The sequence below is a fragment of the Danio rerio genome, chromosome 14 (genome assembly GCF_052040795.2).
Source record: "Danio rerio strain M-AB ecotype USA chromosome 14, GRCz13ab, whole genome shotgun sequence".
NCBI lineage: Eukaryota > Metazoa > Chordata > Actinopteri > Cypriniformes > Danionidae > Danio > Danio rerio.
Window position 1 is genome coordinate 35,261,777 of NC_141034.1, and position 18,684 is coordinate 35,280,460.

At 37.5% G+C, this 18,684-nt stretch overlaps 1 protein-coding gene across 6 annotated transcripts in view; it reads right to left on the reverse strand.

Moving 5' to 3' along the window:
* The window catches only part of gpc4 (glypican 4), a 61,480-nt gene that overhangs the window by 4,937 nt on the left and 37,859 nt on the right, over positions 1-18,684 (reverse strand). Inside the window, exons 3-6 of one of the 6 annotated variants that reach the window (NM_131860.3) lie at positions 9,095-9,492; positions 7,352-7,517; positions 868-998; positions 604-750 (exon numbers count right to left, since the gene is read on the reverse strand). In NM_131860.3, the coding sequence (NP_571935.3) occupies positions 604-750; positions 868-998; positions 7,352-7,517; positions 9,095-9,492 (842 nt within the window). Of the gene's footprint in view, positions 1-603; positions 751-867; positions 999-5,531; positions 6,018-7,154; positions 8,790-8,835; positions 9,493-18,684 lie in introns of those variants that run through there. The other 5 variants (XM_087280052.1, XR_015506600.1, XM_087280053.1 and 2 more) reach the window with 5 other exon arrangements.

The window sequence follows — 18,684 nt, forward strand, 5'->3', positions numbered from 1 at the left end:
AATTTGAGTTTATTTCTTCTTTTGAACACAAAGCAGGTAAGCTGAAGAATGTTGGGGAAAAAACAGCCATCGACATTCACAGTATTTTTGTTCCTATTGTGACTGTCGATGGCTGCTGTTTCTGACATTTTACAGAAAGTCTTGGTTTGTGTTCAACAACAAAAAAATTAGAACCACTTGAGTGTGAGTAAATAGTGACTTCATTTAATTTTTTCGGTGAACAATCTCTTTAAGTCTGTTGGCATGTCAAGTTTCTGGGTCTAAAATCTTTATCAGATGATAAATGCAAACAAAAAATGATACTAATATATGCACACAAAATGCTGTGATAGTTTTGGAAATCATGATCATGATATGTTTATATCAAGACCTAATCTCAGACTCATCTGATCTAAATGTTTAAAAAACTGGTGTCTGAAAGCAAGTACAGAGACTGTAGTTTGACTTTAGTCTTTGCAGATTGACTTTGATGTGTCATATGACAAAAACCGAGAGCATAAACAGCTATTGATATATTGAGTACTCAATTCACATGAGTAGGGGCTTGGACCTGGAAACAATTTTCCATATATGTCACAACTTAAGGAAGCATCTATTTCTCACCAGTCGGTCCAGGGTGGTGCCAGCAGCAGTGGTGGGTCTGGCCTCAGGGCTGTACGGTCTAAAACGGCCAGGGAAGCCCGAGTCTTTGGCAGACCTCCGGCTGCGGAAGCCCATGCTGAGTTTGGGCTGCCCACAACCCTGAAACACCTGAAAAAGGCAAAAAACTATAAATGTAGAATAGCACAGTTTGTAAGACATAAAAATACAACACGCATTGCATAAATGATTTCCCATGTCATCATGGGAAAAATACTAAAAGCCCACCTTCTGTGAGACCTGCATGCTGTTCTCCTGCATGTTCATGATAGCATCTGAAATCTTCACATCAATGGGGTCCACGACCGACTCGAAGTTAAAGGGTCCCTCCAGCCTCTCAGCGAGACCTAACATGGAGTCTAAATTGAAAATGATAAAAACATTAATGAAGGGAACACCCACTTTATCTCAGGTATTTCAGAAAAAGAGGAAAATGAAACAATACTCAAGAGAAAACGAACAAAGGAATCAGAATGAAATTGTCATACCTTTTTATACTAATGTTAAAGGGGTAGCCTAGTTCACATGAAAATTAACAATTTCTTACTATTTAGTCACTCTCTACCTAGATAGCAAGAACATTTGGGCCAAATGTGGGTAATAGCTGGCACATGTGGCATAGGTATGGCATGGCTTAACAGATATGGACCAGATTATTACCATATATGTTTTGGCATAAATTCAGAATAGGCGGGAATGTTCTTCTGGTTCACAGCTCCATTTGCAGTATGTGGACCAGTTAACAAAAAAACACATAAGATCCTAGTTAAGTTAAGCTATAGCTGATATCAGTAAACATTGACTTCCGACTGACTTTGGGATTGCATTTGGAAAACATGTGGAACTTAACAGACATCAGGCACCCCACACTTCATTTGCCAAGACGTGCGAGTTTAACATTCTCTCCCCCTGTCATTTGCTTCAAGTAAGTGGTAATTTGACATTTAAAGTGATTTTACTTCATCAGTAAATGTAAAAGTCAGAACTTATTGAGTGATTAGTTATTCATTTAATTTAAAAATGCATAGAGTTGAATAGTATTTTCCTCTTTGATTGTGGTGCTTGTGTAACGTTAGCACTCCAACAGTTTGCTGTTCAAATTAACTTTAGCATTAAAATTAGTGTCAATTTCCAATGACCACAGAATGCGGTTTATTTATTACAGATAAATATCAATTCATGAAAATGTTCAGGCACGTTTCAGTGTGGTTTAGAAAGGTTTAAAATAAAAGCGGTCCTATTAGACCTAACTTGATAGTGGAAGCCAATCGAAAAATAACCCTATAATTGTAAAATGGACTAACAATATTGGTATGACGATTGTGTACAACATAGAGCCAAAACTCAACACATAAGGGCGTAACAGAACTCAGCCTTACTAATCTTGAATACAAGGCCCAAATCTAGGCCACATAAAAATGTATTGCTTTGCTTAAGCTTGGTGAAGTTGTGGAACTACTTTGGTTCAGTTCTGGCTAAAAGGATGTGGGCCAGTTCTGGGCCTGTGAACACTAACTGATCTAGGCCACAACTTGACATCTTAACATATTTTCTGTGGCCCTGATCTGGCCCAAATAAAATTTGTTGATTGGGAAGTGGTTCTAAACCTTTACGAGTTTCGTTTTTCTGTTGAACACAAAAGAAGATATGTGGAAGAAACCTGTTATTATTGACCTCCATAGTAGGAAAAACAAATACTAATGCAAGTCTATGGTTACTGGTTTATTCCAAGAATCTTCTGTGTGTTCAACAGAAGAAATAAACTCAAACAGATTTAAGATACGTGAAGAGTGCGCAAGTTTTGGGTGAACTTTCCCTTTAAAGTACCAGGCATTGTTGTTTTGTTTCCAGATGGATTAAAAAAAAATAGACACTCAAAACTCTCATTCAGCCAAACTGTCAGATATAGGATATCTGTGCCACCTTAGCTTTCAGTCATTTTAAATGAAAGCTTCCTAAACCTAAAGGGCAGCTATAGGGTGCAGATTTGCTCAAATAGCACATAAACAATGTCAATGTAAGTGATTTCTGCCGCTAGAGGGCAGCAGAAAGTCATGGGTTCAGTCTAATTTACTGAGTCAGAGACTGAATCCTGTTGCTCTAACGGCTTGTTAAACAGTCAGAGCCCTGAATAAGGCTCCCCAATTAAGCTTCCCCCAAAGCTGACAGGCAGAGTGAGCAAAGCCAGTCCCAGTTTTCTGTGAGCCAGGAACAGTTTGCGAAAGTGTATGAGAACGTGTGACAGGACCTGAGACCACACGGCCTTCAGTCACAAGAGACCCAAAACACTTCATGAACCACATGCAGGGGTAAAAACAGAGCTGTTCCCCAGTGCTCACTCGTCATTTCAATCTTCAAGCAAATTATTTTGGCCTTAGAGCACGTGGAAACTATTCTAGTTTGACCTGTTCATTTTTAATCTGTGGTTACTGCACTCATGTGCTTGGTGTGGAAAACTAGTTCAATAAAATGTTCTAATGGTTTAGTGATGAATCGAATACTTAAGCTCTTTAACAGTCCAGCCCCCTTTGTTGCTGGTTTTTAAGGGTTAGTTTTACTCAAAAATGAAGGTCACACTTTATTTTGATGGTCCGTTTGTTGAATTTAAGTTACATTGCATTTACATGCCAACTAGTTCTCATTAGATTATAAGTAGAGTGTCAGGTTGGGGTTAGGGTTAGTGTAAGTTGATATGTACTTGCAAAGTTTCTTATAGTCAGTAAAATGTCTGTTGAATGTCGGTATCAAAAGATATCAAGCAGACAGTCTACTAATATTCAACTAGACCATCGAAATAAAGTGACACCAAAATCGAATACTCTGTTATTAATTACTCACCCCAGAGGGCACTTAATGTCATCAAAATATTGACATCAAAAACTGCACATTTTAAGTTAAAGCCTTGACGTCTATTTGACATCCACACATTGATGCCTGTTTAACCAAAATTCAAAATTTACAGTGGATTTTGTATCTCTACAATGCATGTAAACTACCTTGATGTCAAATTGGCATCTAAAATTAGTGTTAAAAACACACAAAAAACTGATTACAGGACAGTCCTGTAATTAATTTGACAGCAATTTTAGCTGTCCGCTGGGCCTCATGGTGTTTTAAACTCTCTAGAGATTTGTTCATCTTCAAAAACACAAATGAAGATATTCTAGGTACAATCTGAGAGCTCTCTCATCCTCCAGAAACACTAATGGTCCAGACTTGTTCCAGAAGAATGCCAAAAAACATCCTCAAAACAGACCGTATCTACCTTGGTGATTCAATCAGAGGATTATCAAACTTTGAGAATACATTTGTGATCACATTAAACAGTCATAACAACTGTATTCAACATTTTCTTCTCCCTAGTGTCAGCAAAGGGTGCAGGTTTACCTCGCTATGCTCTTTATATCGCACTCGATTCCCTGCTAACGTCTTCATGTCGCCTCTAAGCACCTCAGAGGAGCTTTGTTTTAAAACATGAAGGTAAACCTCAGTGCACACAGTGCTCTATTAGAACACTGAGAAGAAGAAACTACTGAATGAAATCATCATTTTTTGTTTGTGTGCACAAAAATATTCTTGTAGCTTGATAATATCCTGATTGGACCACTGAGGAAAGATGGATTGTTTTGATGATGTTTCAACTAGGACTAAACAATATATTGTTTGAGCATTGATATTGCAATCTGTGTATCTGCTGTAGTCACATCACAGGATAAAATTATTTATTAAAGATTAAAACATTAAGATTTTAATATATATTTTTATCATTTACACAATCATGACCATGATATTTTACATTTGATTGTACAATGGCTTTTAGACTCCTGGAAAACCATAACGCACTGTTCACTTGTTTATTTTTGATTGTAATTTATTGTAAGTTATGCTGATGCAATGTATAGAAAAACTTGATTATCCAAGTCAATCTAAACTGATGAAATCTTTCCAGATAGAGCTATTCAGATCAGCTGGTGAATTTATATTCATATCACAATATACATTGTGGCAAAAGAAAATATCTCAATGTCAGATTTTTCCAATATCTAGCAGCCTGCGTGTCAACCATTCTGAACACTGAACAAGTCAGACCATTGATGTTTATGGAGGATGAGGGAGCTCTCAGATTTCACCTAAAATGTTGTAATGCGTGTTCCCAAGATGAATCAAAGTCTCTGGATTTTGGTAAAACATGAGAGTGAGCAATTAATAACAGAATTAAAATGTTTTATAACCAACCTAAAATGTATTTACGTCAATTCAGTCACAAATTGACAACATTAAACACAGTTGTGAACAAGGTCAGGAAGTTCGTTTTGCTTTTGAAGCATGTGGTCAAATGTGTTTCAACAGCCACCAAACACAGCCTGTTAGTGTCCTTTCACTGACCTAACATGTGACCGCTTTGGGACATGTTATGAGAATGTGCAGCAAAACAAGATATTCATTGCTCGTTCCACTGTACTAAAAATATAGTCGGCATCCACATACAGTTGAAGTAAATATTCATTTGCCCGATTGACCGCTCAATCTTTCTCAAATATTTCCCAAATTCTGTTTACCAGAGCAACGATTTTTTTCAGTGGTTGCTCAAATTTGTTTTTAGTCTGAAGAAAGTCTTTTTTTTGTTTTATTTCGGCCAGAATGAAGGCAGTTCTACATTTGTTTAAACCCATTTTAATATTAATTAAATTCAATATTATTAGACCTCTTAAGCAATGTTTTTTCAGTTGTCTACAGAACAAACTACTGTTATATAATGACTTGCAGGCAATGTGATCAGCCGGAGACAAAATGAGAGACCGCCCTCCTTTTAAAAAAATAAAATAAAATAAAAAATTATATACAGTTGAAGTCAGAATTATTAGCCCCCTTTCGATTTTTTCTTCTTTTTTAAAATATTTCCCAAATGGTTTTTAACAGAGCAAGGAAATTTTCACAGAATGTCTGATAATATTTTTTCTTCTGGAGAAAGTCTTATTTTTTAAATTTTTTTTGCTAGAATAAAAGCAGTTTTTATTTTTTTAAAAACCATTTTGGGACAAAATTATTAGCCCCTTTAAGCCAATTTTTTTTCAATAGTCTAGAGAACAAACCATCATTATGCAATAACTTGCCTAATTACCCTAACCTGCCTAGTTCACCTATTAACCTAGTTAAGCCTTTAAATGTCAATTTAAGCTGTATAAAAGTGTCCTGAAAAATATCAAGTAAAATATTATTTACTGTCATAATGGGAAAGATAAAATAAATCTTTTATTAGAAATAAGTTTTTAAAACTATTATGATTAGAAATGTGCAAAAACAATCTTCCCTCCATTAAACAGAAATTGGGGAAAAAAATAAACAGGGGTAATAATAATAGAGGGGGGCTAATAATTCTGACTTTAACTGTATACTTGCATGTGTGTTTTTAAATAATATTATATAATAATATTAACAATTCTAAAAAGAATAATAAAAATATTATTTTTATAAATATTTGTTATTGGCCACACAATTTAAGTAATTTTTTTTTGTTTTATCAGTTTAAATGTTTAGCAGTTTAATAGGGACTTAAGTAATTTTTAATAGGTTTATACTTTGTACCTCAATGTTGAGACAGATCCACACACCGCTGCTAGATGGCGTCATTAACTCAGTTTTCTTGTGTTCACAGAATATAACTTCTCTGTAATGTAGTCGACTCTTTATCTGCTTGTTAAGTCGTGACGTATGGAATACTGTTTCCGGGTCCAATCCGCTACTCATTTGAATTGAGAAAATATTTGTTTATGACCACTTTTTAGTCCTATCACACAACAGTGAATTTTATATAGAATCAACAATACAACAGTATCTGGGCTTGATGAATCACAAATACCAAAATTAACAAATTATAAAAACGTATTACTTTCTGGCCATTAAATATTAGGCATGGATATATATAGTGCGATCGTGATTTTCGAAAGTATTACATCAAAGTATTGATGAGTCTCCCTATTCAGTTGGATAGAGCGCTTGGATCCAGAAGCACTCGCGTGAACAAGTGGATTCCAAAGTAATAAACAACTACTCAGTCAACAATTCAAACTGTAAAAATATTAAGTCCACTTGAATTGAGCAGCCTAATATACTTTAACATTCCACTCTAAAAAAACATCACTTTCACTTTCCCTTTCCTTTGACTTTGTCCCTGTTTTTAATAGTTTTAATAGTTTTATCTTGCATATTGTCAGCGGCTTCCTCACATTATAGCACTACACAATATTATTATGTTAAAAACACAGTAGCCTAGGTAAGTCTACAATTACATCCCTGAAAGACATCTGAAATGAAGCAGGTCATCTGCATGTAGACACCCCACCACCTCAAAAAAAAAAAAAAATACTTTGGATTTATGCAAATTACAGGGGTCACCCCATTGAGCTTGGAAAAAATCACATCACATTCCTACTAATAACACTAACTTGCCTAGTTAACATAGTTAAGGACTGAATACTTGGATGTTGATGAATATTCAGTAGAAATGTATTTACTGTCATCATGGCAAAGATAAAAGATATCAGATATTAGAAATGAGTTACTGAAACTATTATATTTAGAAAAGTGTTAAAAAAATCTTTCTGATAAACAGAATATGGGGAAAAAAATATATACAGAGGAACTAACAATTAAGGAGGGCTAATAATTGCGGACACATTTAAAGCATGTTAATACTGCAGGTCTTTCTTACCAAGGAAGTTATTCCACTCTGTGTCCAGATCGGCCTGATTGGCCAGACAGCCCCTCATGACATTCAGACAGTAGTTCTTGCAGGGCTTCAGCGCCACCTGACCGCTACAGTACGGGCAGTATAACATCTTCATCGATGCGCGCACACAGCTCGGTGAGGCGCTCACCTGAGAAAAAGGACGAACAGGAAGAGTAATTGAGCAGAGTCAGCAAAACAGACAGAAAAGGTTAATGAGTCCGTAACCTAATTCATATGCCTGATGTTGCTGATAAAACACTGAACAAAGAGCATTAGCGACCCCGCCACCTTTTATAAGGTCACTGCTGAACTCCTGTTTGCTCAATTTATCATTGAAGGTTCAATTGCTTCTGCTAACTCACAACATACACACACACACACACAGAGAGAAAGCCTTGGCCTCTGATCTTTTAATGCTAGAAGATAAGCCTTGATTGGTCCATCCAGGTGTCCACCTTCACATACTGATAACCTGATAGAAAACCTTTACTTTTCATTTCTGCTGACTCGCTTAAAAACTGTAACTCGCCAAGTTCGCTTTAGGGCTGGCTATTGATTAAGTTTTCCACGTTCAGTTGTTATTCCGATTATTCATTCATTCATTTTTTTTCAGCTTAGTCCCTTTATTAATTAGGGGTTGCCACAGCAGAATGAACCTCCAATTTATCCAGCATATGCTTTACACAGCGGATGCCCATTCAGCTGCAACCAATCACTGGGAAACCCCCATAAACTCATTCACACACATACACCAAGGACAATTTAGCTTATCCAATTCACCTATTGCGCATGTCTTTGGACTGTGAGGGAAACCGGAGCAGCCAGAGGAAACCAACGCAAACATGGGGAGAACATGCAAACTCCACACAGAAATGCCAGCTGACCCAGCCAAGGCTTGAACCAGCAACCTTCTTGCCGTGAGGCCATCGTGCAACCCACTGCGATTGCTTCTGATTCACTGGGGTATGGTGGTAGGTGTATATTTCCTTATATAAAAAGGTAAATGAATCTGGCTTGCGTTTAAGAATGATTTAGTCTGATTTATTTTTACTTGTAAAACTTTTAACTCTGTCAAAAATGTATTTTTTTTTGGTTTAATATACAGTTGAAGTCAGAATTATTATTATTAAATTTCAATTCTGTTCTGAGAAATGTACCAAAGTGACTGAGAAAAACTGTAAAGGCTTAATTAGGTTACTAATCATGTTAACTAGGCAGGTTAGGGTAATTAGGTAAGCCATTGTATAACAATGGTTTGTTCTGTACACAATTGAAAAAACAATATTGCTTAAGAGGGCTAATAATATTGACATTTAAAATAGTTTTAAAAAATCCTTACTCCTTTTATTCTAACTAAAATAAAACATATATGACTTTCTCCAGAGAAAAAACATTATTAAACTGTGAAATTTATGTTGCTCTGTTGAACTGTCATGTTTATGAGCAATTTATGTTGCTCTGTCAACTCTGTTGAACAATAGTTTAGTTTAGTTTATTTGATTACAGGGTCAATGCACATTAATAAACATTACTGTAAAATGTGTCAGAATTAGCCAAGAATGGCTATTTTTCACCTGTATTGGGAAATATAAAATTTTTAAATAATAAAAAAAAAATAATAATAATTTTGACTTAAACTGTACATTAGTAGGGAGAACGACTCATCTGGATTCATTCATAAAATCTGTCCCCCAACCCATATTAACCCGAAGCTTGCTTTCTCACCGTTGAGACTTTGCGGACCACATCAGGCATGAGTGTGAGGCCACGAGTGAAGGCGCGAACAGCAATGAAGGAGCGGGTCAGCTGCAGACGGAGCTTGCGTGGAACGTCTCCGAAGGGTTTGAGCTGGTCCGTGTGCCTGCTGACACACTCCATGTAGGAGTCGCTGAACTCGTACTGGACGTTGACCAGTCGAAACATGCGCTCCAGCAGTTCAGACCAGAACTCGGCCAGCATGTCGTCCAGATTGACCTCACTGCTGCCGTGGCTGTAGTAGCGGCGCAGATCACTGAAGAAACCCTCAAAGAGCTCTTTGTTCTTGACGTACATCAAGCCATACGTCCGCACAAACATGTGATTGAGAGACTTCTCTGCATTGTCCAACAGCTCTCTGAAGAACTCTGAGGAGAAAGAACATCAGACGGGTTGGTTAGTTTGATGTTGTGCTTTACTGATGGGATGAATGTTGTGTGTGAGCATTAAAAGTAATCTTTAGCATCAAGGTTAGTCAAAAAGCACACAAGTCTGTGAATTTTAAATGGTTATGCGAAGAAACTGCATGATTATCAGTAAATGGCTCGTTTCCACTGACTGGTACAGTACGGTACGGTTCAGGTCGTTACGGGTCACCTTTATCAGGCTTGCGTTTACACTACCATGGGTACCCTTTTGGTGGGCATAGTGTATGACAGAAAGCTTCGACATCATTTTCGATTGAGAAAATGTCTACAGTAAAGCTGTACAGGTGGTTTACGTGCTGTTTACATATCATATGAGAAGCACTTCTCACAAAACAGAATGCTTTATAAAACCCTGTGTATAAATGTTTATTACTAACTTTTCTATGAACAGGATTTGATTATAACTGCAAATCAATGACAGTGCAAAATAGCCTACTGTTATGTCTGAGATTATATAAAATAATTAAATAAATGCAACTTATATGAACACACACAGACCCATACAGTTTCCGATATGTTACCAACTACAGAAGAACGTCATACAGCAGACATTTAGTCCTTATTTAGGTTTAAAAACAACACAACATATAGCCCACAGTCAGAGAAGACCTCTAACTGTGTCTTTAATCTTCTGCAGCCTCTGTTAGAGAGTAATTCCATCCTTCTGAGTTCATATTAGTCCAAAGGGTGATGATAATAGCTAAACATGGCAGTTTGTTCACGTATGCTGAAAAAATAATGTGCTCCTTTTTTCCGGCTTCTCCTTTGTTTTTTTTCGCGCTTCACTCTCACGTTTGTCAGTTTCTGACAGGATCGGGTTTTAAAAGCAAGTCAATAATCAAGCGCACGTTATAATCATCAGCTCAAGAAGTTGGTTATTTCAGATATAGACAAGCGGTGAGCGCAAGCAAGAAAGCACAGGGTAAGAAGGGGCACAGGGTAAATCTGCTTCTTTTTGGCTTAGTGGCTGTTCATCAAGACGACGACAAGGTTTGTTGGAGCCCGGGTCAACTATGGCTTGGTATTATATGTATATTTAATTAGACAGCAACCTCTCCGCTGTGTATTTTAAACATGGCGGATCCCTTGTTTTCATTTTCGCTTATTGCACAAGCAAATGACGTATCTCTGTAAAAGAATAGCGTTCAACTGCGCGTCTAGCTCTGCCTTTTGGTACCCTTTATCATGTTTGGTACCCTTTCGAACTGAACCATACCGTACCACACCACACCGTACCACTCAGTGGAAATGGGCCATTAGATCTTAAAAAACAGCTTCTCTTGAACCTGGTGACAACTTGCTAATAAAATCCAGCCAGGCATTACTTTCTTGGCAGGCAATTAAATATTTAGGATATTGTTGTGTCTCTGGAAGAAAATTCAGGATATAATATAATTGAGGCAACTGAGAGTGCTCAGAAACAGCACTTACTGATGTAAGAATAACCTTCTCTGGAGTAGGCTTTGTCACTTTACAGATCTTTTTTATGTACAAACACTGTAAATGCACATTGCAGGTCAAGACATTGCTGACACAATTATATACTCAAGATTTAAGTGCTAAACTTTAGATACCACAAAGCCCCAATTATGAACCCATTGTTTGAAAGGCTCCCTTAAAAAGGTATCTATATAGTTAGTACATGACTGTTTATAACTTGTACTTTGAAACTTTTAATATTATAAATGGGTTTATGATTTTTTGGAGGAAATTAGTAAGTTTCCACTAGGGCTGCGAGATTAATTGAATCGCAATCGCAATTTGAAATGTTGTGATTAGCTAATCACAAGAGGCTGCGATATGAAATATGTATTATTTTATTTCCCACGCCTAGAGCAAACTCATGTATGGCGTCTGTGTGTGACAGTCTTACTAGCCATTTGAGTTAGCACACTTTCGTTCTGCTCAATCAGAATTGCCTAACCGAACTATGTGGGAAAGCAAAAACGAAACACAAACAGGAAAGCGCGAATGAGTGGGACGATGTGCTTCAGAAGCATTAATAAACGAAATCATATCAAAGAAAAACAGGATATCAGTAATATGGGACAATATTGTTTTCAAAATCCCAAAAAATGAAAGTTGAATGTTTTGATAACTTCATGTGAATTTCACGTGCATTCACGGCTCGCAATGCCGGTATGTGCATCACCTGTAGTGACTGACTGTAATGTAATGTGCTATAAAAATAGAATTTGTCATTTTATTTTCATAGGACATATATAGATGCACTAGTTGCAGAATTTTAAAGCAGCTTAATAATTTAAATGCTTCGTATTGGATGATACATCATTCAATGCAACTATACGCATGACTCTATGGAGGGCTTACGAACTACTAACTACGGTTTGCTTTAAGAACATGTTAACAAATTTAGATACAAACTAACTAGTATTTTTAAAGGCCCTAGTGTGGAGTCTCGCAGGTATTTTAGCCATTTTGGAGTACCACAGCTGTACGTTTAACATCATGATTAGCATCTGTGATGATTAATTTGCTTTAGACAATATAAGCTACATAAAAAGCTCTTGTCAGTCATATTAGTTTGCTGAGTGTTCTGTATTTTCTCATTTTATTTGAGCTTACTGTTTGCTCTAGAAAAAAAATAGTGTTTAATTTCTAAATATTTAAAAAACAAATTTGAATAAATGTTTAAGTAAGTTAATATCTTTTCAGTTCTTTTTTTTAATTAACACTCACCGCATTTTAGCAGTAAGAAGCTATGGAACAGAATATTGAGTTGAAGCTTGATTACAAAATTAAATCGCTAATCAAATTGAAATCGCATCATCTGTCCAAAAAAAACCCCAAAAAAACCCAATTAGATATTCAGCTCAAATCCCATGACCCTAGTTTTCACATACATTACTACTACTGTTTTATTAATTTTAGTACTATTTATCTATTTATTTACATATTTATTATGATAAATATATTACTAATTTACAAAATACTGTTCTATGTTAATTCAAATAACATGCTTATATAAATTTGCTGTTTTGACCCCTCAATGCATTTTCTACAGAGATTTTCACAGGCTCCATGGAGGTCCCTGAACCCCAGTTTGACACCCCTTGTTCTATAGGATACATCTTCTTCACATAGATTAATAACCTTCGTGTTGTTCCAACTGATGCAGTTATGCTCCAAGAAACAATATTTCTAAGAATCATCAGTCTTTTTCATTCACCATAGGCTGTCAAACTGCAAAGAGCATAAATAAAGAAGATAAAAAGCATGAATCTCTGAAGCAACAGACAGAAAAGCAACAGATTTATTGTTAACCTTCACTGCAGCTCTCAAACTAAATGTTAAAGTTAGACATCACAATGTGTGGTTACAAGATGCACTGAAAAATGTCAGCAACTGAAAAAGTCACGTTATCACTATTCCTCAAAGTATACATTTACATTACTACAAGGGCAGTGTGATGTGGGGGAAATATCTAATTGTGATTTTTTTTAACAGATAATGCGATAACAATTTGGTTTGCGATTTAATTGTGTAGCTTCAGCTCAATATTCTGTATCATAGCTTCTTACTGCTAAAATGCAGTGAGTGTTAGCAAAGAGAACTGAAAAGATATACGTTTATTAATATTCAGAAATTGAACACTAATTTTTTCTCTTGATCAAACAGTAGTGAGTTATGGCATTGGTTATATCCTGGTGCCTTTGTGATGTTTTTTCATTTTTTCATATGGTGTAACAGCTGAAACTCTAAGATTGTACTTGGCTGTAGCTCGCTACTAGATTGAGTGTCACTGGTAATACTTTCAGTTGACTTTTTAGCAACACACTCCTCATATAGCCGCATGTGGTGCTTTTTTAGGTGCTGGTTGTTGTATTTCCTTGTGCTGTGACAATTATGCGACAGCTCCTACTAATGACCTGTTTTTGTTTGTTGTCTGCAACTTTGAAACCAAAACATTCCAATATTACCGACATGCTGTTTTTCTTTAATATGAGTTAATCTATTAATGCTTCTGAAGCGGCAAACGCCAATCATGCCACTTGTCTGCTCTTTCTTGTTTGTTTGTTATATTGTGGGTGTCATAGTTCGGTTGCGCACTGAAGCCAAGCAGGGCTGTGCCCGCTCAGAATCTGGATGGTAGACCACATGGGAAAGCTAGGCTGCTGCCGGAAGTGGTGTTAGTGAGGCCAGCAGAGGGTGCTCAATCTGTGGTCTGTGTGGGTCCTAATGCCTCAGTATAGTGAAGGGGACTCTGTACTGCTCAGTGAACGCCGTTTTTCAGATGAGACGTTAAACCGAGGTCCTGACTCTCTGTGATCATTAAAAATCCTGGCCAAATTTGCGCACTGGCCTCTGTCCATCATGGCCTATTAACCCACCAATCAGCTGGTGTGTGGTGTCCAGTCTGCCACAATATGGCTGCCGTCCCATCATCCAGGTGGATGCTGCACACTGGTGGTGGATGAGGAGATATCCCTAATGTGTAAATCGCTTTGAGTGCCCAGAAAAGCACTATATAAATGTAAGAAATTATTATTATTATTATTAATAATTCTGATTGGCCAGAACGAAAGTGTGCTCACTCAAATGGCTAGTAAGACTGTCACACACAGACGCCATACATGCGTTTGCTCTAGGCGTGGGAAATGAAATAATACATATTTCATATCGCAGCCTCTTGTGATTAGCTGAATCGCAACGTTTCAAATCACGACCCTAATTACTACAGTAGCTAGTTGTTTTTTTTGTAACCTGACTCATGTGGTACTATCAGAAAAGACCTTTTAATCTATTTGGAAGGGTAAGGCATGGAGAACATTTTTGTTTTTTAAGAAAACGTCTGCCTTGAGATTCTTTAGCAGCACATTTAGCAAATTATTATTTCTGGCAAGCCCTCATCTTCGAAGTATTCTTCATGAGCAGTAAAACACAAGAAAATAAGTCAAATCTCAAAATCTTATCTTTAAAAGAATGTGCACCAACTGCCCGTGAACACAAATATAGCAGATATGAGTTTGAGTACACACGCAACGCAACCGCACGCAGAAAGAGTTCACTTTAGAAAAAGCACACAGACTGTCAACTTCAACACGTTTAAAATGAATCGCTATTAACTTTGGACCTTCAGCTGGCAATACGTTTATGAGTGTCATTACAATGACACTCCAGAGACAGTGATTTAGCGCTCCGCAGAGCCCACGGGCTAACTCGCTCTCCCTCTGACTGGAAAACCAACCAGAACTGCCAGAAAAGTGCATGCTTATTATCTAAACAGATTAATGCATATTCCATTTGACCCAATGCAAGGTTTTCGCTCGCTGGCTTCCAGGAAAATAACTTTTGTGTCTTAAGAGCTGAGGGTGCAGAAAGGATGAAGGGCAGCTCGAGGCTCCAATAGGTAACGTCTCGCCCATCAAGCCGGCTGAGGCTGACCGCTATCAATGGCATTTTCCTGTTGTCACATTCCATTCGCTTTTCTTTCTCTCCGCAGCGCTCCCGCTCCTGTCCTTCAGAAGCTTTTTCAATAGGATTACTGAATAATGCCAACCCCCCTCCACCGAAAACGGACCTGTACCCCCCTGAAAGCACTCGCTCTGGCTGACTCTCTCCTGCTTTCAGTTCATCAGTTGCTTCAGAAGGCTCTCTTCATTGGAGACAGGGAACAATGCCCTACTTCATCCTGTGGAATGTCAGAGCCCCCCTTCACTCCCAGCCTCCCCAAATAATCCAGCCCCTCTCTCCCATGAAACTTTCTCTCACTCTCTCTCTCTCCCGGGGCCGGCCGGCAAAACCCTACTTTCTTAATCTGAACAAAATGAGAATTCCAAAGAAATGCTTCACGTCGTCTCTCACACTCCTGCTTGCAAAGAGCACCATTTGTTTTTTTGCTTTTGTGTAACCTTTCTCCTCTCGCTGAAGGCCTGCAGCACAGATGCCCTCCGCATAATGAGCGAGACTTTGAAGTGTTAAGTGGCCATGAATCTGAAAGTGTCATCTGGCACTCTCGTAAACCGCTCATCCACACAAACAAGACACCTTGGTTTATAAACAAACAAAAACGCGCCTTTCTGCTGTCAACTCCACGCGGTCAGCAGAATGCGAGAGAGATGGACGGGCCTTTTCGAAAATGCCCCCGTTCTGCTGCGTAACCACGGATACCGGAAACACCGCAGCCCTCGTGTTTTTAGCACCCCTCCCACGAGTGGCCCTCGGCCCCTGGCCCCACACAGGGAGAGAGATAGAAGGCACCCACAGCTCCACGCTCCATTGACAGAGATTAAACCTTAAGGGCCAGTGCACCCGCCCTCCCCTCCAGATCCTGAGGAATGCCTGAGCTGTCACAAGTTTAAAGTCAGGGCGGAGAGGAAAGAAAAAGAATGAGGGAACAGATGAGAAAGAGGTGAGGATGAGGAGGAGAATAGTTTCCAGGTTTGCACATCATCGTGCCACTACCAAAGAAAACAGGAATTTACATGAACCACTTGTCAGAAAACCACTTCAAGGAATGAAGTAGAATGAATTTCTGTAGTTCTTGGAAGATTTTTGCGCACATGCATCATGGCCTGAGTAGAGACAATAATTATAACCCAAGTGATGCAGGAAACTTTAACATTTGCTAAACCGCATATGTCTTAATGGCATACCACTTTGTCCGAATTTAATAAAATATAATTAAATGCAATTTTTACGTGAAGAACTTTTGAATCTTTTATCAGCTAAACTTAAGTCACATGTTGTAATCAGTTTTCAGAAACATCAAACAAACACAAGCAAACAAACGCAGAATCAGGAAATCAGGAATTATCATAACAGATGTTCTCTGCAGACCCTTGAGGCAAGGGTATACTTATTTTTCCACATTCTGCACACATATCCGCTCAGCTTTCAAAATATACTCAACAGAGGATAATTGTAGATGTAAGAGTTCAAGAAATACATAGTACTATCTGTGTATTCGTTTTGTCTAAGCGTTCACTAAATCTTCTGATGAGTAGTCTGATGCAAATACCATAATTAACTGTCTGTTTGACTAAACCGTAGGGCTGCATGATTATTCGAAAAAAGATCGCAATCTCGATTCGACCCTACACACTATCTTAATCTCTACGATTCAGCCAATTATATGTTTAAGTTCGGGAGAAGCGTAAAGGCGGTTGCACAAGTATGCACATTGCTTTATATACAGTTGAAGTCAGAATTATTACTTCTATACAGCTTAAAGTGACATTTAAAGGCTTAACTAGGTTAATTAGGCAGGTTAAGGTTCTTGTATTAGCATGGTTCATTCTGTAGACTTTAAAAATATATATTGCTTAAATGGTTTTTAAAAAATTTAAAACTGCTTTTATTCTATTCAAAATAAAACAAACAAGACTTTCTCCAGAAGACAAAATATTATCAGAAATACTGTAAAAAAATGCTCTGTTAAACATCATTTGGGAAATCTTTAAAAAAAGAAGAAAAAAAAATCAAAGGGGGGCTAATAATTCTGACTTCAATTGTACATTTCTCAGCAAGTTGGACACCACCAAATGACGTTAAAAGTGTCACATACTGTATTTATAAGGTATAATTATTAAGATTATTTTTAATCTCATTTGTCGAATCAAATAAAAAGTGTTAACATTTTCAATACACCTTGAATAACTCAGTATCAGTCAATAATAAAGAAATTGCTGTTTAGATTAGGAGTACACAATTATGGCTAAAATGACAATCATGATTTTTTTTTCCTTAAAATCAAGATCATGATATTCTTATGATTCTCTAGATGTAAAATAAATGTTACTATGAATAGGCTATTATTATTGTTACTCTCAAACAGGGCAAAACAACAATAATAATATTAGGCCTGTGTGTGGGTCTACTGTTGGTTTAAATGCAAAACTTTGTATAGACTTGAACTGAATAGAATTGAATAGACTTTAAATTTGTCCTGGTCTTATACACAGAAAAGTGTTTACATTCAAATACAACTATTTATAATTCTAAAGAGACACATGCTTGTTGTTTGTCATTGACAACATTATTAGACTTTTTTTTCCCAATTCAGCTTTTTACAACTTATCGTCAACGTTATATAGGCTAGAGTAGTCATAATAAACTTATAAACATTTTATTTTCACGCACAACATTGTATTCGCTCTGACAGAAAAAAAACGTATCAAGTGCTTGTTGTAATCAGAACTTTAAAATGCGATATGATCATTTTAATGATGTGTGCACTTTTGGTTTCCCTTTCACTGCAGAGTACGCTCATGTCATGGCTGCGGTCACTTTGAAAAGAAAAAAAAAAAAACAAGCAAATCATACTTCTTGTGCGGCTCCCAAATGATCACTCTGTGCAACAATCTGAATGTTATTTGCAACAATTATTACCTGTTATTCACAGCCTATGCAGGTTGCCCAATTAAAGCAGACATCTTTTGTGGGCACGTATGCGACCTCTCGGTAGTAAACAGTGTGTCAGTTTACACGTGATTACGCAGCCACGAATACGTCATTAAATTATCCCTTTAAGGTGCACTCCTTGGAAATATTTTTTGCCCAACATCTTGTATTGAATAATATACTGACACAACTCCGAAAAGTAGTAATAAGCAGTTAAAATAATAACGATAACCTATGGATAAAGCTCAACCAGGTGGTTATGATGTCTGTCAAATGGTTAGAAAAAGAAACTCGTATTAACAAGCAATCCTTGAACAAAGCAAAGCAAAGTCAGTCAATCAACATCCACCACCATCCCCCAAGCCTCTTCCTCTTTACATCCATCCCAACATAACTTCTGAGATTTTGGGACCCTATGCTGTAAGCGTTACAGTTGGAGGGCCGTTACTCAGGCGTCCTACTTCATCATTAAAAGACACTTTATGATACACGGGAGTCTGCCAACAAACGGTCTGTGGACCTCCCTTCTGATTTTTCCATTAAAACGACCTTCCCGTGTTGCTTTAGAAATGTATGTGAAAGGTTATGCTACAGGAGGCTGCTCGCCGGGAGAACTACACAACCATGTTACAGTATCTAAGAGGAGGAATGGAAAAGGAGTGTTTGGAATCGCACTTCAACAAATAGGTCCCAAACCTCTTGAGCGCTCAAACATGCTCCTCAGACATCCAGAGGAGGGAAAATTCCAGACTTATTCACAGTCCCGCC